This window comes from Apiospora aurea (assembly GCF_038362705.1).
Source record: "Apiospora aurea strain CBS 24483 chromosome Unknown utg000007l_segment0_segment0, whole genome shotgun sequence".
Lineage (NCBI taxonomy): Eukaryota > Fungi > Ascomycota > Sordariomycetes > Amphisphaeriales > Apiosporaceae > Apiospora > Apiospora aurea.
Window position 1 is genome coordinate 1,109,457 of NW_027117394.1, and position 23,093 is coordinate 1,132,549.

Genomic DNA, 23,093 nt, shown 5'->3' on the forward strand with positions numbered 1-23,093 from the left:
TAATATAAATAAAATACTAATAACTAAGATTAAATAAGGATTACGATATATTTATAATTAACTATATAAAATATAAGCTAAATAAAGTTCCCTATAATAAAACACTAAGCCTTTTACACTTATTACTAATTCTATTATAACCTTAAACGCTATCGCGATAAACTTTAAAATAATACCTAAAAGTAAAAAAGGGAACGATAATATTATATTAATAGTTAATAAATTAAGAAAGCGAATATAAAATATTACTTACTAAATAACTATCACCGCAACCGAAACAGCCCGACTATATTACGAAAGACTATATTAAATATATAATTACCCTTTAATAATAACCTTAAATTAAAGACCGTAATTTACCTCCGCCTTTATAAATAAAGTATTAAAAATCCTAAGAGTTAAATAAAAACTATCCTCGGTAAATTACTCCTAAATAATAAAATAAACTAAAATAACGATTTAATACCTTAAATAAAAACTATAAATATTTACTAATTATTTTCAAAACGATTAAAACGAAGCCTTACTAATTATAAATACCGCCTAAACTACGTTACCCTAAAATTCAATAAAGTACTCCCCCTACGAAATCGAAATAAAATTCCCTATAAAATCTACCTAAAATTAAGAGGCTAGGATTAAAGATATAACGAACTTAAAAAAACGTAAAAAGCTTAACCGAATAACTATATAAAATTAAGTAAAACGAATCGTTAACTATTATAAAGTAATTAAAAAAATATAATTAAAGCTTAATAAAAATATATAATTAAGAAAATAAACACCGACGGTAATTAAATTTCGATATTAAGGATTAGGTATTTATTATTAAGAAAACCTAGTTTTCTATAAAGTTTACTAATAAGTTTAATTATCCTTTAACCCGATAACACTATAAAATTAAACGAAAAATCGGTTACTTATATTTACTAAAAGTCTTAAAAGGATAAATAGATTTTAAAGTCTTTTATATAGACCGACTTAAGAAGTATCCGAATAACCCCCTTAATTAAATAAGCGATACGAAACCTTAATAGCGAAATAATTAAACTAAGCGAAAAAATAAAATAAAAGGTATATTATATTACTAGGTTAAAGACTTATTATTAGAAGTTATAATATTAAATCGAATAGAAAAGATAAGATCCCGACTTAACCTAATATCCCGTAAAAAGCTTTAAAAATACGGTTAAATAATTATAAATCTACTATAAATAAAATCCCGAGGCCTTTAATCCCCCGATACGTTTATAATACTAATTATAAGTAGCTAAGAACGATATATTTAACGAGCTATTCGAAAATAATAATAAACCGGCTGCCCCCGAAAAGAGAACGGTATAACGAAAAAATCGAAAGAGATAATAATTTAAATAAAGAAATAAATTTAAATAATTATAATATTAATTTTTTACTTAATATATCTCGGGACGAGCTATTTTAAAAAGGGGGGTAATATTATAACGCACTTTAAAATAAGCTTTTAATAGCTTTATTAATTAAAATAAGGTAAAAACGTACGAGAAATAGCCCGAGCGCTACTTAACTTTTCCCTACCTATTTAAATAAGGAAATCGTCCCGGTAAAGCTAGACCTTTTCCTTTTTTCCCTATCTTTTCGGTTTTCTATAATAAAGCAATAACCTATAGCTTTGCCTCCCGAATTACTATAATTATAACAATTGCTATAAGTACTAGTTATAAATCACGTAATGAATTATTTAAATTATAAAGGAATAGCTGTTAATCTAAGTAAACTAACGAATTAAAGGCTTATTCTTAAATAACGAATAAACCTTTAATTTAAAGGTTAAGAGCTTATTTTAAGACAGCGAATAAATTAACGAGTTAATTATTAATAAAAGAGTAAAGTTAAGTATAAAATAGGCATTCCTTTATATAATTTCTTAAATACTCTCGCTTACTTAATAGTTAATTTAAATATTAATCTTTACTTATTAATAAGGTATATACTTTAATAACCTATTATAATACTATAAACTACGCTCTAATACTTATTTAAAACTTAATTACTTTATTACTCTATTAATAATGTAATTTTATCACCCGTTTAAATACTCTCTTATATAAGCTAATATAAACCCGCGTACATTCTACCAGGTTTCTATTAAACCCCTAATAGGCATAGTTATAATAATAAAGGTTTTCTTTTACTTTTATTATTTTTAAATAACGGCGGCGATACTTTTTAAAACTTAATAAGCGCGATTAAAACTTAAGTTATTTTAATAACGATATAAATAAAGCTTCATTAATTAATAATACGAATATAGATTTTAATAAGCTTATTAAATTCCGTTATAATTAATTAAGCCTAAGTAATATTTAAATATAATAAAAAAGCTAGGTTAAAAAGCTGCGAATAATTTATAAAACGGCGTTAAAACTATATCGACGCTCGCGCGCGCGTCTTTTATACGCTTATAATTAATTAACGTTAAAAGTAAAACAGTAATTCCGGTTTAAAACGAAATCCTTTATAAAATATAAAATAAAACAGCTACGAAATCGGTAATCCGGAGCCCTATTAATAAAAATGTTATAATTAATTCGTAATTGAAGGAAATTTATTAACTCTCACGTTAAAATTCGAAGTAATTCTATAAATATTTAACGTTCTTAGAAAACTAAATACGTTAACGCTTTAATAAAAAACGTGCGTATTATTTTTTCGAGAAACTTTTTCCGTTCTTATATTAAAATATTATAAATTATTACGATAACTTTTTAAATCGGCGTAATAATATAATTAACCTCGTTAAATAACGATAAAAAATTCTCCCCGTTTTTATAAAAAATAAAAAACCTTATAGCTAAATTAAATAAGCTTTAAAAAAACGGTCTCGAAAAAAAAACGCTATTAAAGTCGAAAAAAAGTAGCTTTAAATAATAAAAAACGAACCTTTTTAAAACTCGGTAAAATATTATTACCTTACCGTTTTTCCTTAATAACGTATAACCTTTATATAATAACGCTACGAATTATCTTAACTTAAATTACGTTACTTATTATTAACACGGAAAAAAAGGTACTACGTTAATAAATATATAATAACGTGGTTTACCACTACGCGACGTATATTACTTAGCGACGCACCTTAATTTAATTCTAATATAATTAAACTTTAACGCGTAATACTTTTATAACTATAATACTTAATTAATCTTAAAAAAATCGGATAGTTTTAATAATTTAAATAACACGAAATAAACCGAATTAAATAAACTAAAGAGTAGTAATAAAAGCTTATAATATACTCGAATTAACTTTACGTTATCGAATTTATAGCCGAACTTTAAAACGTGAAATCCGACCGAAACGACGTAAAATAAATTTAATTAAAAAGAAGTACTTCGTAAATATATAATTAATCTAAATATTTAAGGAATACCTCCCGATTTCGCTAATATAAAAATATAGCTAATTTCTTTACCACGTCGCGCGGCGGCGACCGTATCGATAAACACTAGGTTAGGCGCTTTATCGACCGTAACCCGGACTTAAAAACTAAAATAAATTATCGGTACGATTATTAAAAGGCTTTTTATAAAAATTTTAAAGTTATTTCTACTTAATTTATACTAATCGCGAATATAAAAACGAAATACGGGATCGTTAATAAAAACATTTAAAATTTCGACGAAACCGGTTTTATAATAGGTATAGTCGAGTTAATATATATCGTAATACGCGCCGAGCGGCGTAAAAAAGCGAAATTAATCTAGCTTAATAATCGGGAATAAATAACGGCGATTAAATATATTAATTCGTAAGGCTAATATATTTCGCCGTTTTTAATTATTTAAAGTTAATATTACTTCGTAAATTAATCCCGCGAAATCGATTTACCGGGTAATTAAATAATTAAACCGACTTTTAATAATTAAATTAATAACGAAATAAACTTAAATTAAATTAAACACTTTAATAAACATATTAAATCGTAAACGAAAAGTTATTACCGCCTCTTAATTCTCGACGGCTATAAAAACTATATTTCTACTGAATTCGAAATATATTACTAGGATAACAATATTATTATTATTAATATACCTCCCTATTTATCGCATTTATTCTAACCTCTTAATATAATAATTTAGTCGCCTTTAAAATATACTTATTTAAAATAAAATCGAACTATTTATTAAGGTTTCTATAAATTATATTATTAAACTCGAATTCTTTATTACCTTTAAAGCCGCGCATTTTATTATTTTTACGGAAATTAACATTAAATTTAAATTTAATATATTTAATTTAATACCTTATAACCTTAACAAGGTAATTAATAAGTTAAATATACGTCTCCGGACGCTTATACTTAACCTATCTTATTTAAAAACGGCTAATACCTACGACCCTTAAACGCCGTTTAACCCTTAATAAATAACTAAATACTTTACTTATATTAAAAAAAGGGTGTTTACCTATTAAAGAAACTCTTCGACGCCGATTTTAAATACGGTAAACTAAATAGCGAAAAGTATAACTAAAATAGCTTATAAAATAACCTTTATACGTAATAAAATATATATATTAAAGGAGGCTAATTTAGCATTTTTTAAACGCCGGAAAGCTAAAAAGTTACGAGTTTAGCTTAAAAGAGCCCTTATTATTAAGAAATCTTAGTAGCTATAAAACGAGAAAATAAAAAAGAAGCGTTTAACGCTCGATAAAAGTAAAAATAAGGGTTCGTTAAAACGAAGGGCGACCGGTGGAAGGTGTTATAATATTTACGGCGAGACAGGTTATAATGCGCGAACATATAAAAAAAATATAAAATTAAGCGAGGAATCGGATAGCGAATAGTTTTAATTAATTTTAAGCGTTATAATTAAATTAATTTATATAAAAAGGTCGAGAAGTAAAAAAAGGTGCGTCGCCAAGTAATATACGTCGCGTAGTAATAAACCACGTTATATATATATATATATAAGTTAATTATATTTTATTATAAAATTAATTAAATTATATTAATCTATTCCTTTTTTTATAATTAACGAAGAAAAGTTATAAGTTACGATTTAAACTATTTTAAAAAGTAAATTAATCAAATTTATTACGAAATAATATAACGTTTATTAAACGACGATTTTTAAACGAATTCGCGGCCGTTTAATAATTTAAAAGAAAAATAAATCCTTTTAAACTTTATTTACTATATAAAAAACTCGTATTATATTTTAAACCTTTATTGTTACAACCTGGCCAACTACGCGACCAAGACCCCACCTACGGCACGGGCCTACGATGCCCGAAACACACCTAAACCCGATGACAGCCAGACCCACCGGTCAGCGCTGACGCCCCGCTCACGATGACGGACCCACCAACGATGACTGTTATCAACCAGTACGCCCAGGACAGAACAACGATGACAGCACCAAGTGGCCGGTAATAAATGGCTAGTACGGGATGGACAGATCAGATGGGATGACCATCGGAGGTCACGTGGAGATAAGATATGGATATGTTGGATCGTAGATATCTAACATGATCCAGCTAGGGTATGGATATGTTGGATCGCGAATATCCGACATGATCCAAGGGAGACTGGATATGTCGGATCGCGGATATCCAGCGTAATCCAGAAATCAGTGAAGAAGAGATTGGATATATAAACCACGAACCTTTCCTATGTATTTCATATAGACACTCTCTACTTCAGTGATCAATCTAAGCATCAATCTAACCCATTGGTGAGGCACATTGCCTTGACGGACCTATTGCACTTTCACACCAAATCCCACGATCAAGTTGAGATATTGCCATTGTATCAAAAGACCGGGTCTTCTACACGTTCAAGTACTTTCTCGTCTTAGCCAACATAAACCCAGCACGTCTACGAGGTTTCTTTTGGACCCCGATAGCCGTTCGTTACATTTATTTAATATTTATTTAGCGTTTTATTCTTTTATTATATTTTTCGGCTTTTCGCTTAACGTATATTTAAAGTCCCCGGTAATACTAGTATATTTAATAAAACTTAGGTTAAAAATTTTTATATAACGTGGTTTACCACTACGCGACGCATATCACTTGGCGACGCACCTTTTCCACTTCTCGACCCTTTTACATAAATTAATTCAACCACAACGCTTAAAATCAATTAAAACTACTCGCTATCCGATTCCTCGCTTGATTCTATATCCTTTTCACATGTTCGCGCATTATGACCTGTCTCGCCGCAAACACCACAGCGCCTTCCACCGGTCGCCCTCCGCTTCGACGAACCCCCATTTTCACCTTCATCGGGCGCTGAACGCTTCCCTTTTGCCTTCTCGTCCTGTAGCTGCTGAGATTCCTCAATAGTAAGGGCTCCTCCAAGCTGGACTCGCGACTTTTTGGCTCTCCGGCGCTTAGAAAGTGCCAAATTAGCCTCCTCCAGCATATGCATCCTATCGCGCATAAGGGTCATTTCATGGGCCATTTTGGTCATACCCTTCGCCATCTGGTCTACCGCATCTAAAATCGGCGTCGGAGAGCTTCCTTGATGGGTAGACACCCTCTTTTTGATATAAGTAGAGTGCTTAGTTGTTTGTTGGGGGTTGGACGGCGTTTGAGGGTCGTAGGTACTGGCCGTCCCTGGACGGGATGGGTTAGGTGTAGGCGTCCGGAGACGCACATTCAGCTTGCTAATTACCTCGTCAGGGTTATGAGGTACTAAACCAGATGCGCTGAATCCAGATTTGATGTTGGCTTCCGTAAAAACAGTAAAATGCGCGGCTTTAAAGGCGATAAAGAACTCGAGCTTGGTAATATGGTTTATAGAAGCCTTGATAAATAGCTCGATTTCTTTCGAATAAGCACGTTTTAAAGGCGAATAAAGTGCTATATCGAGAGGTTGGAGCAAGTGCGATGAATGGGGAGGCATACTAATAGTGATAATATCGTTGTCCTGGCAGTATGCCTCGAATTCGGCCGAAATGTGGCTCTCGTGGCCGTCGAGAATCAGGAGGCGGTAGCGACCCTTCGTCTGCGATCTGGTATGTTTATCGAAGTGTTTGATCCAGTCTAGGCCTGTCTCGTTGTTGGTCCAGCCATTGGAAGTCGGCTTGATCACCCAGTCGCCCGGTAAATCGGTTTCGCGGGACCAGTTCGCGAGGTGATATTGGCCTTGAACGATCAAGAACGGCGGAATGCACCAGCCCTGCGAATTAATGCATTCAATCGCCGTTGACCATTCCCGATTACCAGGCTGGACCGACTTCGCCTTTCCACGCCGCTCGGCGCGTGTTACGACGAGTGTTGACCCGATCATGCCCATCATGAAGCCGGTCTCGTCGAAATTCCAGATGTCTTCGTCGACGATCCCGTATTTCGCCTTTATATTCGCGACCAGCGCAAACCAGGCAGAAATAACTTTAGAATCCTCGCAAAGAGCCCTCTGGTAATCGTACCGACGATTCATTTTGGTCTTCAGGTCCGGGTTGCGGTCGATAAAGCGCCTGACCCAGTGCTTGCCGACGCGGTCGCCGCCGCGCGACGCGGTAAGGAGATTAGCCATATCTTCTACACCAGCGAGATCGGGAGGCATCCCTCGGATATCCAGATCAATTATATGCTTGCGAAGTACCTCCTCTTCAGTTGGATTTATTTTACGTCGTTTCGGTCGGATTTCGCGTTCTGAAGTTCGGCCGTGGATTCGATGGCGTAAAGTTGATTCGGGTATGTTGTAAGCTTTTGCTGCTGCTCTTTGGCTTATTTGATTCGGTCCGTTTCGTGTCGCTTGAATTGCTAAAACTATCCGATCTTCTTGGGATTGATTAGGCATTATGGTTGTGGAGGTATTACGCGTTGAAGTTTAATTGTATTGGAATTGAATTGAGGTGCGTCGCCAAGTGATATGCGTCGCGTAGTGGTAAACCACGTTATATTATTTATTAATTAGTTTTACTCTTTTTAAATCGTTGAAATTTAAACGAATTACGGTAATAATAAAAGGGAATATACGATAAAGTTTTAATAAATTTAACTATAACTTTATTATAACACCTCCCTTTAATATATTTATAACGTTAAAGAGATAAATAGTTAAGCTAGCTTCGATAATAATTAAATAGTAATCGGCCTTACTAATATAAAAAAGATTATCGTTAAAAACTCTATTAATCGAAAATAAGTATTAATTATTAAATATATTAAAGTAAATAGTTAAGGTTTTTTACTGTTAATTATTTTTAAAAGGTTAACGGTTTAATAATAATAATTTTTTTTCGAAAAAGAAAAGCTAGCGAATAAAATTAAAAACTAGGTTTTTACGGCGTTATTAAAAAAGTAAACGAGTAATAAGTTAACGTTTATATAATTTAAAAATATCTTTATTTTTTAAACTACGCCGGCGGAAAAGGGTTAATAAGGGGTTCTTATATTAAATAATTATTCGAGTTATATTACCGAAAAATTTATAATAACATATATTAATAATAATATTTAGTTCCTTCTTTTAATATACACTTTTTATTTACTCTAGTCTTTAAACCTCGGCTCCTTTTATATATTAAAAAAAAGGTTTTGTCGGATAATAATTTTACGATATTTAAAGATAAATAATATAAATATATAAAAAAAACTCTATTTAATACTTAAACTCGGTTTAAAAATAGTTTTTATTAAAAATAATATTTTAAATAATTAAAAGATTATCGGTATCTTTCTCCGTAATACTAATAAGCTTTTAAATAATAAATTTAAAAAGTATATAAAATTATAAACTTAAGTGAAACCTTTAAAGCCTCCCTTAATTGATTTTAACGCTTAGTTTATTATAAATAATATTATATTCGATCGTAATACTCGGCGTTATTTATTTAAAAAGCTTAAAAAAGACTCGATAATTTAATAAATTAAATTAGTAAACTCGAGTATTAAAAAGCTTTTTTAAAGGTTAATTTTAAAAAAAGTAAAAAGAAAAAGAGAGTTATCCCCGATCTTAATTAAAAATATACTCGAATAATTAATATATATCGTACATAGAAAAAAATCGTAGAAGAAAGCTAAGAAAATCTAGTGGTAACTTTTTTATTACCGGCGCCGAACGCTATTATAATTAAATTAAATTATAAGAATAATACCGAAAACACTATTAAGGCATTATACACTTAATTTAATATTTTTAAAATTTATTATTGTTTTTTAATTAAATTATTTCTATATTACAGTGTTATTATAGTTTTGTTTTTCACACTAGCACGTTGCAGGGGGTGGCACGTAGCACCATAGGCCGGCTTATTGGTACTGTGATTCTGGCGAGTCTGGTCCCACATAAGGCCCTTGGCCTGTAAGGCGGGGTAGGTTGCTTCAAGCAGTAGGTATTTAGCAGTAGGGGTGTTCCTGCTGAGGCGACCCTCCAAGTTGTGTACACACCTTCAACACTTCTTACCAGTATAAGAGACCTCCACATCCGCAGCTCTTCTCGCTGCTGAAGCTACCTTACTTATAGTACGGGATACAGATCCAAGTTCCATCGCCTGCCAACACAAAATCCATACAACCTTCTTTTGCCCAAACCTCGATCGAAAGCACGCAACATGTCTATTCAATTTGACGCCACCTCAATCGCCCGTGTCTCCCTCCACGACCCCACCCAATTTAACATCCAGCACGCCCAAACCCTTCACCGTCTAGCGCTCCTGAACCACTGGAACATCCCCGCTGGCTCCAAGGTGCTGGAAATAGGATGCGGGCAGGGGGATTGCACGACTGTCCTTGCCTCTGCCGTAGGTGGGCAGGGGAAGGTGGTGGCGGTCGACCCGGCGGATTTGGATTATGGTGAGTCTTTTCGCTCCTCTTACTCTGATACCCCTAGCTTTCCTGGCAGTTGGAGCGGTAGCCAGCCGACTGACGGCTTCTGCAGGCGCTCCCCTATACCCTCGGCCAAGCGCAGGGCCACATCTCGCAAGGCCCGCTGGGTGGACGGATCACTTGGGTCCAACAACCGCCCCTGGACTACCTCTCTTCCCTCCCCTCGCCGTCCGCCAGCGAAAGCAAGGCCTTCGACGCAACAGTGCTCGCCCACTGCCTATGGTACTTCGCCTCTCCCTCGGACGTCCTTTCCACCTTGCGTGTCCTCAAGCAGCACACCAGGCGTCTCCTCCTGGCGGAATGGTCGTTGGTAGCGACGCACCCCTCCGCCCAGCCCCACGTGCTGGCTGCGCTCGCCCAGGCGGCGCTGGAGTGCCGTAAACCGTCGGAAAGCAGCAACTCCAACATCCGCACGGTGCTGGGGCCAAAGCGGCTTACCGAGCTGGCCCTGGCTGCCGGGTGGCAGATGGAGAGTGAGAACCTTGTCCAGTGTGGGGAGGGGTTGTTGGACGGGCAATGGGAAGTTGCTGCTTGTCTCGATTCCTCTTTTGAAAGGGAAGTGGAGGAACAAGTGAGTGATGAGAGGGAACGGGCGGTGGTACTTGCGTCGCGGGATGCGTGTGAGGCGAGCTTGGAGGGTGTGCAGGGGGGTCAGAAAGGGGTCAGGTCCATGGATGTTTGGGTTGCTAGTTTCGTCTGATCAAGCGAGCCGAGCGTCTCCTAGCCCTCTTCCATGCCCAATTACTGTATTTGCTTGACTTGGATAACCTAAAGTAGAAAATCATGCATATCCGATTGGGCTTAAGATCGGAAGGAAAGTTCGTCTACGTGAACAGTACCGCAATATACTGCCTCGGAGACTTGCAATTAGGTCTCATATGTCAGTAACTCTTATTATCAGGTGCAATTGAAATGAGATCGAATATCGAAATGACGCTTTCCAAATTCTTGTGGCAGACAGAACACCATCACAAAGCCTTTGCTGGGTTCTCGGCCGCTGAGTTATACGCCATGTATCTCTGCTTTGTCTGATTTTACAGAGTTCCAATCCATACACAGTGCATCCAGCATACCCAAGGCAACCACAACCACGCAGACCCAAAATGTACTCGTCAGGGCAAAGTTGTAAACATCGAGCACGTGTGCCTTTTCTGAGTCCGGTACGCCCTTGAGTAGCTCCGTTGCCCCTTGATCGATGAGGGCATCCACATCTACCCCCGGTACGTCGCGGAGGCCCTGTCGAGGAAGATTCGTAAGCACGTTCTGGGAGACCGACGTGGACAGCGCCGCGCTAATGCTGATGGCGAAACTTACCGCGCTCATTCCTAGTGGAACTTCCTCGGCCGCAAGCGCAGTCTGTATCGCTGACCAGGGCTGCGGGATGGCCAAGCCCATCCCGAGTCCGAAGATGACCTGCCAACCGATCCAGGCCGCGGGCCCTGAGGTCGGGGCTAGGGTGGTGAGGAGGCCGACCCCGATACCCATCAATATGGATCCGACAAGCATGTGCGGCGTGTAATGCCCAATGGCGGAAACTATGAATCCGGAACTGAACGATGCGGCGGAAAGGGATACGATGGATGGGAGAAGCATCTGTCCAGACTCAGCAGCAGACGCCCCTTCTATTGCTTGGGACCAGATAGGGAGCTTGGGAGTTACTTAGTTGTGAATGCCACATATTCGCTGACCAGTAAGTAGAATCGACTTACGAAACAATCCACGACGTTGAAGGCCGCCGATGCACAGAATGCGTACAGAAGACACAGCCCCGCGGTCTTGTTGAGCACGATTGAAGTGGGAATGGTAGCAAGATCCTTCTGCGCAGCTTCTAGACCAACAAAGCCTGCGAGCAGGCCACCAGAGAAGACCAGAATAGCAACGATCCTACCACTGTTCCAGCTGTAGGTGGTCCCGCCCCATTCCAGGGCCATCAAAAGACATACGACATTTGCTGTGAAGATCAGGAGATTCGGGATGTTGAGATGCCGGAGCTTAGAGTTGGTAGTGCCCTCGGCGACGACCTGATCTTCTGGATTCTTGAAAAGCAGCATAATGACGACGATGGTGAAACCACCTATTGGCAAGTTGATCCAGAAGCAGGTTGGTTCCAAAACTGTCAGTAAAACACATATTGTCTGGTAATCTAGATAGTAGGAGACAGAGGCCCACTCACCACCATCGCCAACTCGCATAAGTCGTCAGAGCGCCTCCGATGACCGGGGCTACCGTCATCGCAACGCATTCGAGGGCCCCAACCGTGCTGTTGCAGATGGGCCGCAAGCGTAGCGGGACCGAGTACGATATCGCTCTGGAAAGAAATTAGGATCCCAGAACCGATCGGCGGATCAGGAAACCGAGAGTAACACAGTCAATATAGACTTACATGAAAACACCAGTGACGATCCCAGACGCGCCACAACCCGCGATTGCCCTCCCGATGATGAAGGCAGTCGAGGTCGGTGCCGAGGCGCAGACGATGGACCCGAGTTCCAGTATGACCACGCAGGTGACGAAGATCCACTTCACTCGGAACTGCTCGTAGAGTTTGCCGTAGAAGAACTGAGTTGAACAGGTGGTGACACGGTCTCGCGCAATAGTTAGCTAGAGGTCTCGCGTCCTGCTGATTTGATGGCTCCAAGCATGGACTTACACGCCGGGCCATACCAGCCGATGCCCGTCAAGGAATGAAACTCGTTGGTGATGGTGGGAGTCGCAGTGTCGACGATGGTGTTGTCCTTCAAACCGACTTATGTCCGGCTTATTCCCTGGCCATATTGGTGACACTCCGTCTCGGTCTCACAGAAGGCCAACAGGGCAAAGATCTGTGAAAAGAGATAAACTGTACTGATCCTCATATTTCGTGCCCAGAGTGGCTAACCAGCTGGCAACAACTTATGTTTTGAGGATCTGTCGTTTGTAACTGTTAGTGGTATAGATTCAATTATCACCCCTAATTCTCAACATCCGTTAGTGTTGAGAAATTACAGCAGTAACAACGCGTTTTCACAACATCTAAGCTGCTCTCGGCGTCGTGGATCCGATATCACCCCAGCGGATATTCGAGAACGTCACCCTTACGCTCGGGTTCGCCACGAGGACCTTTTCCGGCGCCCCGTCATCCGGCCCGCAAGGCCCCGCCTCCCCCGAGTCGAGCCAGTTCATGTTGGTCTTCAAGTCGTTCCAAATGCTAAAGATGAGCACCATGCCGCGATCCAGCGCCTCGCCCGCGGCCTCCATGCCGCCCAGCCGATCAAACGCCTCCTTCTTGTTGCTCGTGCAGAACTCCGCCGTGGCCGTATTATTCGCCCCGCCGCCCGCCGCCTCGCCCTCGGGCGAAGCCGCACTGATACTACGGCCGTCCTGGACGTAGATCCTACGAATATCGCTCAGCTTGTTGGTCTGGGGGTCGGTCCAGAACTGCGTCACGACGGCGAAGGGCCGCTTGGTGTCGACGGTCTTGCCGGGCCCGTAGAAGTCCGGGCCGACCGTCTTGTACGGGTTCAAGCCGCAGCCGGCCTTGTCGCAGACGCCGGGGGCCTCGCGGCCGCACTCGGCGCCCGTGCAGAGGAAGGGGCCAGGTTTGCTGCAGGTGTGAGGCGTCAGGACGGTGGCGAGGCCGTTGGCTTCCCAGATGTCCATTTCGTGGCAGCAGGCGCCGCTGTTGTTGAGGCTGGGCTTTTGGTGGTGTTAGCCATTGGTCGCTAAGATCAGAACTAGAGGGGGAGCGGTCTTTGTGTACTCACCACACCGTTAATCATGGTCTTGTTGTAGCACTGGGCGTCGCAGTAGCCGGTGCCGTACTGGGCCCCGGCTGGGTCGGTCTCGCTCCGAGACCCGCTGAAGTCCATCTCGTCGAGGTACAGAGCGCCGTTCAGTCCGCACCCCAGCGTCAACATATCGACGTCGAAGCTCATCTCTTGGTTAAGGAGCCGGATGGGCTCGTAGTTCATGTCATCCTCCGCAAGCAGATAGAGCCGGGGCGAGACCCTAGTGTAGCCGCCCGTCTCGTTGGGCAGGAACAGCCGCATTGTGAGCGCCGAGCCCTCGGTCGTCACGCCGAGGCTCTTGTAGTCGACGCCTTCGTACTCGCAGGCCTTGGCGCACGTCTCCGCGTCGGGGCAGATGCTGCGGTCGATGAGGAACTCGTCCGAGCCCCGTGGGTCGGGGGTTGCACCTCGGGGATGGCGGTGCCGATCCGCTGGGCTTCGGTGAGGCCAACCGAGGCCAGCAGAAGTGATGCGAGCATGTAAGCCACTTTGAGCGAGCGACTCAAGAAGGGTATACAGGTAGGGGCTTGGGGGTAGTCAGAAAGGAATGGCTATGTTATTGGGAACATTGTACGCAGCTGGGCTTGATGTTATACCCCTTTTACGATGCCTCACCGCTTCAGGTCGTGTTTGAGTGATATATTCACCCAACGATTCAAGGTAACATTGCCACGAGTCAGTGGAGAAAGCCAGGAAAGTTTCGACTACAAGAAAGGAGCTTGTATGTTTCAAGATTGAACTTATGCTGCGGTGGACTGGAAGTCTCAGAGCCTCTGGAGCCTTGTTACTTAGGCAGGGGGGCTGGTATATGCGTAACCTGTCTAATACAAATTGTATAGTTCCTGCCTTTCCGTATCGGTGCGTTGTATAGATTTTATAAGGGGTGGCGCCACATTACCAGGGACGCGAGTCATGTAGCCCCTTAACGAACATTCGGGGCCGCGCGCTTGCGACAACATACGAGGGAATTCTCCGTGGTCTCGATGGATGGTCAATCGATACTACTGTAGTAGTGTCAAGACCTTTGCACGGCTGTCATGCTAGACTGGCGCGTTACTGGACCAGTGGCTGGGCTGTACGATGCTATATACGTCCCGCGCTATCTTCCGGTGGCAGGGGTATGGATGCACTCAAACCTGGAAGAATACTCAAACTCAAAATCTGTCATTAAACTGTATTCTCTTCCCAGCAACCTGCCCCTGGATAATATCGTTCCGTATATGTATGCACATCGAGAGCTAACTCAACCTGTCGGCCCGTATGTACGCCGGGTTCGAACTCCGTAACAACATGGCCTGCAAACTCATGCTCCCAACCCCCAAAATACCCCTCTTGTGATCACGGCAAGCACGGCTACGCAGATCATGGTCGGTAGTCCGAAGCTGACCGAAGTAGACCAAGAATCGTAGGGCTTCGTACAACGTTCCAAGGCAACACCGCTTGTTCCCCCGCATCTCCCCGCATCTACGACCCTTGCATCTCTCCACTGCTGCAGTAGCTTCGATGAATGCCAAGACATACCTGCCCGGCCGCTGGCTAGGCTTCTGTGTGTACTTACATAAAGAGGTACTAGTTTCCTGCTCACTCCCGTCGCCCTCTCTCCCCCGCCCACCTTGAGCATTGGCCGTTTCGTTTCCCAGCACGACTCTCCAAGTTCCGCCAAGGGCCGATAGCAGATCAAACACCGACAAGATGCGTGGACGCACTGCCCAAGCGGTTCTGGCCGCTTCCGTACTGGGCCCATCCCTGCCGGTCCCCGCTAATGCGACCTGGGCCGACTACCCGGCGCAGAACAGGGTCCCGGACACTTGCCCGGACTACAACGACTACTCCAAGTCGCGCCACGAGCCGTTCTCGTCCGGGGCCCTCGCGCTGCCGAATATGCGGCCCAGTCCGGAGTGTCGGACTTTTAATAGCTCGGCTGTCGAGGCAAGTGCTTTGTGTTGGGGAAACAACATGAGACTGGGGCTAACGGTGCGAATTAGAAAGTCATCAGTGACATGCAGGCGCGTCTAAAGGATCCCGATATGGCCGTGCTGTTCGCGAACACTTTCCCTTCCACCCTTGATACGACGGTGCGATACTTTGACCCGGATCTGAATCTGGCCTTCATCATCACAGGTGTAAGTATACGACCGCCTTGGTTCTTTAGGCACTGGCCATTCCCGTTCTAACTTTCTTCTCGTAGGACATTACGTAGGTGAAATCCTGTGTTAGAACGCCTATCTTATATCGTGCGCGCCTGACGGCTTTACAGGGCTCAATGGCTGCGAGACACAGGGAATCAGTTCGCCCATCTGTACGGACTCCTTCCCCAGGACAAAAGTCTCCAGGCCCTCGTCAAAGCAGTGATCAACACCGAGTCGCGGTATATTGCTGAGTACCCCTACTGTGGAGCATTTCAACCTCCGCCCGAGAGTGGCCTCGCACCATCCCACAACGTATGCTCAAGGCTTATTTACCTCACTCGCGGTAAAGCTCGAGACTAATAACGTCTAATCAGGACTGGGCTGATAACGTGAGAATCAATCCGTACGTCCACTGTCCTTGGTTCAACATACAATTGTTCTAAACATCTTGATTTAGCCCCGTCAACAACCAGACCGTCTTTGAATGCAAGGTATGATAAAGATGTTGGAGGGTCCCACACGTCACCCCTATTCAACGTTTCAGACTCTCACTCCAGCCTGACACATCTCAGTACGAGCTCGACTCCTTAGCCGGGTTCTTGAAGATCTCACGTTCCTACTACGCCAACACGAACGACACCTCCTTCATGAACGACAACTGTAAGTCCGAGATTACTCTTCTCGCCTAAGCAAGGCCGTGTTTGCTGACGCACTTACATCCCCACAGGGAAAGCGGCTATGAACTCAATTATGACCACGATCCACGACCAGTCGCAGAGTACATGGACGGATGACTGGCAATACGTCAGCTATTATAACTGGACAGGCACTGCCGGTGCGCTCTCCCCGCAGGTGCCTAACGGTGGTAATGGCGAGCCCAAGATGGCCAACGGTCTGGTAGCGTCGAGTCACCGGCCGTCCGACGATCTTTGTGTTTTCAGTGAGTTTCAACTGCGAGATCATCATGGTGCCAAATACCACTGCGGACACACGGCTAACACTGCCCGACATATTTCATTACCTCGGACAACGCCATGATGTCCGTCGAGCTCGACCACATCGCCGACATGCTCGACAAGGCGGGCAGTCAAACCGACCTGTCGAAACAGGCGCGTGGCTACGCCGCCACCATCCGGGACGCTGTCTGGAACACGACCCCGACTCTGAACGGTGTCTTCGCGTATGAGACCAACGGCTACGGCGGCTACTACGTCATGGACGACGCCAACGTGCCCAGCCTCGTGTCGCTGCCCTACCTGGGCTTCCTCAAGCGCGACGACCCCAACTATGTCAAGACCAAGCAACACTTGTTCAGTCGGCTTAACCCGTACTACGCTGAGGGCAAGAGCTTCAGCGGCATTGGGTCCGTGTCCCCCTCCCCCTTTTTTCTTTCCTCCCCCATTTCATTACCGTACCTATCTAACACGAAACCCAAAATCAGCGGCCCCCACGTCAACGCCACCTACCCCTGGCCCATGTCCCAAGTCTCCGCCATCTACGGCAGCGACGACGACGCCGAGATCGCGCAGCGGCTCGACGTGCTCCTGAAGAACACGGCCGGGCTCGGCCTGATCCACGAGAGCGTGTCCATCTACAACGCGACCGACTACTCGCGGCCCTGGTTCGCCTGGGCCAACAGCTACTTCGCCGAGATGCTGCTGGACCTGGCCGAGCGGAAGCCGGGGCTGATCTTCAAGGAGGCGACGCCGTATGTGGTGGGGCAGTAGGCGATGAACAGTCACGTTTTAGGAGAAGATCTAAACTGCCAGCAAGGGGGCTTGGGAGGATCGTATTAATGAAATATAATAGGCGGAAGGTGAAATGCTCCGTATAAGAGAACTTGACACTAGGCGCATAGAGGAAACTTTATGGAATCTCCCATTATGCGCTTCAAGACGACAACGAACTCTAGGCAGCGAGAGTGACAAGCGATTTGTCATAGACAGCGACCATGCCGAGTTTTAATCCCAAATGACCACCTTGACTCTGATAAGCATGAGATAAAAAAGATACAATAGTAAAAACCCAGCAATAGCCATGAAATGCGACATACTCCTTTTCTGTTCCCAGTGACCTATCGCTTGTTGTCTTCTGTATCAGCAAACACATCGTGATGGTGTCGATTGAGTAGTACTGCTACATTGCACAAACCTGTAAGTGCCATCGTTATGCCTTGACAATGCCTTTTGTATCGACTGCGTGCAATATATGGACTAGGGATGCCCTGCGGTGTGCCCACTGTTCTGTGTCCGAATCATTGGCATTGGCAAATATAAAATATGTGTTTGCATTGACCTCTAGTCCTGGTCTGGTATCGTACGGTGCTATCAAAATCATACAGTCGTGCAGAAAGTCCTATCCCAGCCGCCCATCCGGGTCGGCAAAGCCCTTTAGAAAATGATCAGGTGCACTAAACTCCAATAGATGATCCTGAAATGAAAAGACATCATTTAAAACGCCCCCTACGCGCGCGTCAGGATATAACCAAGTACAATCTCAGAGAAAGCAACGAATGCAGCGCTTGCGATCGTGCCAAAGCACGGGAACCAATTGAGCCATGTTGGCATATCCCTGTCAAAGCCTTCATTGAGTGGATCGCGCCTGTACCACGAGTATGTTCGCGTTAAGGTCCGAAGACGCAACGAACGTAGCCGCCGTATCGCCGAGGCAGTTCCGCGCATCAGTGTCGCTGCCACTGCTGGAAGAGCCCTCGGCTTCGTGGTGGCTACGTCCCAGCACCACGAGATTGTACCAGCTAGTCCTGCCGCGGGATCCGTCGTTGTCGTCCTTGCGGACCTCGGAGAGGGCGCGGCTCAGCGCAGCCTCGGCCCCCTTGTCGGCGTGGAACTTGTCGACGGTGATCTTGCCAGTGTCCCTGTGCTTCGACGAGACCACAGAAGCGACATCGAGACCCGCCGCAGACGGGTCGGTGAACTGCACGATCGTAGCCGTCGTGTGGCTGGCCTCGCAGAGCTGGATCACGAGCGAGAGGGCGACCTCGTCGTCGGCGCCGCCGAAGAAGGGGAAGAAGATATGGTACGACTTGTCCATGACGGGGAGGCTGGGAATGCCGCCCTGCTGCGGCAGGCTCTTGAACGATTGCGCGCGGGTCAGTTCCAGGCGTTTGGCCGAGGGCTCCTCGTTGGGCAGCATGCGCTTAGGGTTGTGGGGCAGGAAGAGGGCGATGTTGTGGTCCTTGGACGCGAGCAGATTCGAGGCGAACTGCAGGTAGGACGCCGACAGGACCTTGTCGTCGGCCGTCTCGGTCGACGAGTCCGAGATGGCGCCCGTGCCGGTCCAGGGGATGAGGAGGAGATCGGATGTGGTGTCAGATGCTTTCGCAAGGAGGGCCTCGGCGAAGCGATATTGGGGCATCACGGCCACCTCGCCGGAAACGGCAATCTTGAGGAATTGGCCCACGGTGCGGAAGATGTTGACGACTGAGTCGTTCCTCGTGTAATCATCCACTTGCGAGGCTGTGAGGACGTTCGAGTCACGGTCACCGAGTTGCAAGAGGCGCATTCCGTGGGTGCGGACGGTCTTCTTGTTGACTGGAGTTACAATGGCTTTGACTTCCTTGGAGTCAATTGCCTCGGTAGTCTCCTTCTTGGCATCATTTCCCGTACCGAACAGATACAGCAGGTTGAGCGTGTCAGGCATGTTATCGAGTCGGAGATAGACGAGCATGCTGTTCACGCGGCTCATGCCCGCGCCCATGTTGAGAGTAGAGCGGTTAGCGGTTGCCAGATGGGACAGGGTAGCACCGGTATCCCAGTCAATCTCGCCACGCTTCCAGGCGGCGATCTTCTTCTGGTACCAAGGCGGGTAAAGCCAGGAGACCAGCGGCGTTGTCGCAAATGTCGTCAAGAGGGCCATGACGACGAAGATGGTGAAAGTCCTTGTGCTGAGAATCTTGGCCTGGAGACCGATGTTCTGCAGCAGGCGTCAGTAAATCAATTGAATATCAAGGAGTTGTCATGATAAGGGGCCTACCAAAACGATGAGTTCCACAAGACCCTTGCAACTCATCAAAGCACCAATGGTGAGGGACTCTCTCCAGACCATACCATTAAGCCGGCTTGCGAGAGTGGCACCGAGGATCTTGGTGAAGAAGGCACTGAAGGTGACAGCAAACACGTATCCCCACGTGATGCCGTTGTCCAGAAGACCAATGTTCGTTTTCAGACCAGAAAGGGTGAAGTAGAGCGGCAGCAGAATGGCGCCAATCAGATCCTCGAGCTTTTCAATGACCTTGACATTGAAGTTGCGCTCTCGGGGTAGGATGAGACCGACCATGAAACCGCCAAAGATGGCGTGGACGCCGATGATGGCGGTGAAGAAGGCGGATCCCAGGGCGACGAGGAGCACGAGGCCAATGGCGCTCTGGGAGGGACCATTGTCGATGTTGCCGGTGCGTCGAAGGATCCAAGTCAGCGCCGGTTTCACGGCATACATCAAGAAGAGCATGTAGCCGAGACAGCAGAGCAAGATCCAGAGGGCGGTGAGTCCGGTGCCGGCATTGGCAAGCGCGACACAGAGAGCAAGCAAGACCCAGCCTATCAGGCGGTTCAGTCAGTTACTGGGTGTAAAACACGAATTCAAAAGGTACAACTTACCTACGACATCGTTGGCAACACCGGCAGAAAGGGTGATGACACCGACCGAGGTCTCAAGAAGCTTCAGCTCAGTCAAGATACGGCAGAGTACGGGGAAAGCCTGAGACGATAGGTTAGTAGACGCTCGAGATGGATACGATATGCAGGGTGGATGGGATGCTAGATACTAACAGTAATGGCAATAGCGACACCAACGAAGAGCATATACGTCGAAAAAGCGATGGGCTGGACGCCCGGCTCGTTGGCGAATTGGTGGTAAATGCCCCAAGCCAAGCCACAGCCGACCGCAAACGGCAGCACGAGCCCACCGACGGCGACCGAGGTGGCGACGCGCCAGTTCTTGAGGAGAAAGGGGACGTCGGTCTCGAGGCCGATACTAAAGAGATAGAGGACCAGTCCGATGTTGGCGACGAGGGTCAGGTTCGGGATGGAGGCGTCGGGGAAAATGGCATTCTTGAAGCCCGGGATGCGGCCCATGACCGAGGGCCCCAGCAGGATGCCGCCGATGACCTCGGCGATGACGCGGGGCTGGCGGATCTTGCTGAGCGGCCAGTGCAGCAGGTGGCAAAGGATCAGGATCAGGCCGGCCTGGATGATGAAGATGGTGAGTGGGTCTGTCGGGTTGTAATGCGACGGGTTGGACCCCTCGAGGACGCCGCCCTGGGACGGGGCTCGGTTGCCATCGCCGGTCGAGTTCATGTTGTTTCGTGTCTCTCCGTATCTCTCTTTCACTCTTAGGGGCCGAGAGAGATCGAGACAGTATATGGAATGAGGCGAGAGTTTGCGTGTCGATGTCGCTGACTGTCGACAGTGACTGCTGACGCCAGATCAATCAATCAAACTGCTGGCGAGGGGGCTGCAGCATTGCTCGCATTTGTAGCAAAAGCACATTCCTTGCCTTCTCTTTGTCGCCTTTTAAGAGAGCCAGAGCAAGATACATACATACATACATACATACATACATATGTAATCATGTGCTTATTTCTCGTTAGCAAGCACATCCCTCCCTCTCTTTTTCCGCCTTCCTCGCCTTGGCAACCAGCACGAACCCATGCTCAGATGATGGGACGCCGAGCACGCCCATTCCAACCCTCGAACGCCATGCCAAGAGGCCTGGCTAGCCTGCTGAAGCTCTAGCGATGCCGTTTAGCGAGAAGCACCGGCCAGGGCCTAGACCTCTGCTGCCCACCTGCGCGCGAGCCGCAAGTCACCCTCCCCCGCATACATAGCTCAGAGAGAGAGAGGGAACGGCATAAAGTGTCCTAATCTAGTGCGCGCATCGTTAGAGTTTGAGTTGATATAATTGACTCGGCGGGTACGATCCAAGAATATTGGGGAACGGCCGCATTGGCACACCCGCAAACACCAACCAACACCTTGGTTCTAACAGCTGGAGAAGCTGGGGCCCCGGAAGATGCCCTCTCCCCAGAAAAAAACAACAACATGGCGGAGTTGCCAGGAATACTGTACTTAGTGTGCGATTGCTCATCAGTCAAGCTCCAGGGTGTTTGCGCTACCCCCGCAATCCTTCCCAGCTCTCCCCAGCCCATCCAAATACACCTCCCGCTCTGCCAACAGCTGCATAATGCTGGGTGTGGTCACAGTCACCGCCCGCTGATCACACTCTCTTGCGCCGATAGGATGCCAAGGGCTTAGGCCAGCCTCTTGTTTCTTGTTGACCGCTGCGTTGGGTGTCAAACAGCAAAACAGGCCACGATCAACCTCCCATCACACGTGCTCTCCGCCGTACGCGCCATTGTTGCACATACAGTACCCGATATCATTCGCTCCTCCATCGCCTTCGGCCAAGAGGAGCAATATCAATGTGACTACATGTGTTTGTGTGATAGGAAGGCGATACATACATTTCCGTATCTTCCATATCTACATGTCTCTTTCCACATCTGGCGTGGGTAGATACGGGATACGGGACTTTGTACGAGCTGGGCGGGCGCGGCGTTCGAGGCTGCTGACCTTATCACGCCCACAACGGGGGCTGATGTCAACCAAATCTCAGCAGTCTAGATTCTGTCTGTAGCTGACATCGCGGTCGGCTTGCTTGGAGCTAGGAAAACCATGGCACCAAATGTCATTGCCGTCGCTGACCTGCCTCGCTGTGTCCCGCAGCCATCGGGTTTGAGACACGAACCGCCTTGTTGATTTTGCTCTGTGTCTCAGTGGCACAGCGCACGCACACCGAGGGCGCTCAATCAATATGACCAAGGCCGCCGAATCATCGATCCAGCTGTAAACGTAGCGAAGTGGGAGGGTCATTCCCTGTGTGTACCAGCTTGCACCGTATTTCCCAGGGCGTGATGTGATATAACCACACTGGCCCTACCTGCATCGCGCTCCGAGGGGCCGGGTAGGCAATGCGGGACGCTGGACGCCACCAACTACATGGACTGCATCCTCAAAACGCACCAAGAGTCCCATGCTGCACACTAGACCGCGAAGTAGAGAAATCTAGTCATTGTACGAGCGCGCGTAAGTCGCGATATCAACTACGTGCGGTTCAACCTTGGAACTCCGATTTCACGATTTCGCATCCCCCTGTCGATCGGCTTGCCAGATCAAGGCCGCCCGCCTTCCCGCGCGTGATACAGCAAAGGAGACGGCGGCGCGCCGCACTGCACGTAGGGCTTACTCCCAGTGCGGCTGGCCCGCCCTGCTCCAGAACCGCCGACTGTTTCTTAGCGGCAACTCTACGAGGTGGAAACGCTGTCTGCCCACCACAACCGCCCGAACACGTAAAT

The 23,093-nt window shown here is 45.8% G+C and overlaps 5 protein-coding genes across 5 annotated transcripts; 2 read left to right on the plus strand and 3 right to left on the minus strand.

The window, feature by feature from the left end:
* Positions 1-9,551: 9,551 nt before the first annotated feature.
* On the plus strand, positions 9,552-10,525 carry PG986_010624 (uncharacterized protein; the record flags this gene model as incomplete). Its single annotated transcript, XM_066846846.1, has 3 exons — positions 9,552-9,792; positions 9,830-9,849; positions 9,878-10,525. The coding sequence occupies 3 exons, from the start codon at positions 9,552-9,554 to the stop codon at positions 10,523-10,525; spliced, it is 909 nt and encodes a 302-aa protein (XP_066696337.1).
* Positions 10,526-10,827: 302 nt separating this feature from the next.
* Positions 10,828-11,876, minus strand: PG986_010625 (MFS toxin efflux pump; the record flags this gene model as incomplete). Its single annotated transcript, XM_066846847.1, has 2 exons — positions 10,828-11,418; positions 11,535-11,876. The coding sequence occupies 2 exons, from the start codon at positions 11,874-11,876 to the stop codon at positions 10,828-10,830; spliced, it is 933 nt and encodes a 310-aa protein (XP_066696338.1).
* Positions 11,877-12,204: 328 nt separating this feature from the next.
* PG986_010626 (uncharacterized protein) lies at positions 12,205-14,958 on the minus strand (the record flags this gene model as incomplete). The annotated part of the gene is made up of 5 exons (XM_066846848.1): positions 12,205-12,410; positions 12,476-12,560; positions 12,904-13,500; positions 13,569-13,967; positions 14,920-14,958. The coding sequence occupies 5 exons, from the start codon at positions 14,956-14,958 to the stop codon at positions 12,205-12,207; spliced, it is 1,326 nt and encodes a 441-aa protein (XP_066696339.1).
* Positions 14,959-15,284: 326 nt separating this feature from the next.
* PG986_010627 (uncharacterized protein) lies at positions 15,285-17,448 on the plus strand (the record flags this gene model as incomplete). Its single annotated transcript, XM_066846849.1, has 10 exons — positions 15,285-15,515; positions 15,578-15,715; positions 15,781-15,788; positions 15,850-16,033; positions 16,096-16,124; positions 16,179-16,212; positions 16,294-16,381; positions 16,449-16,618; positions 16,771-17,084; positions 17,163-17,448. The coding sequence occupies 10 exons, from the start codon at positions 15,285-15,287 to the stop codon at positions 17,446-17,448; spliced, it is 1,482 nt and encodes a 493-aa protein (XP_066696340.1).
* Positions 17,449-18,304: 856 nt separating this feature from the next.
* PG986_010628 (uncharacterized protein) lies at positions 18,305-21,036 on the minus strand (the record flags this gene model as incomplete). Its single annotated transcript, XM_066846850.1, has 4 exons — positions 18,305-19,654; positions 19,715-20,277; positions 20,338-20,437; positions 20,509-21,036. The coding sequence occupies 4 exons, from the start codon at positions 21,034-21,036 to the stop codon at positions 18,305-18,307; spliced, it is 2,541 nt and encodes an 846-aa protein (XP_066696341.1).
* Positions 21,037-23,093: the final 2,057 nt, after the last annotated feature.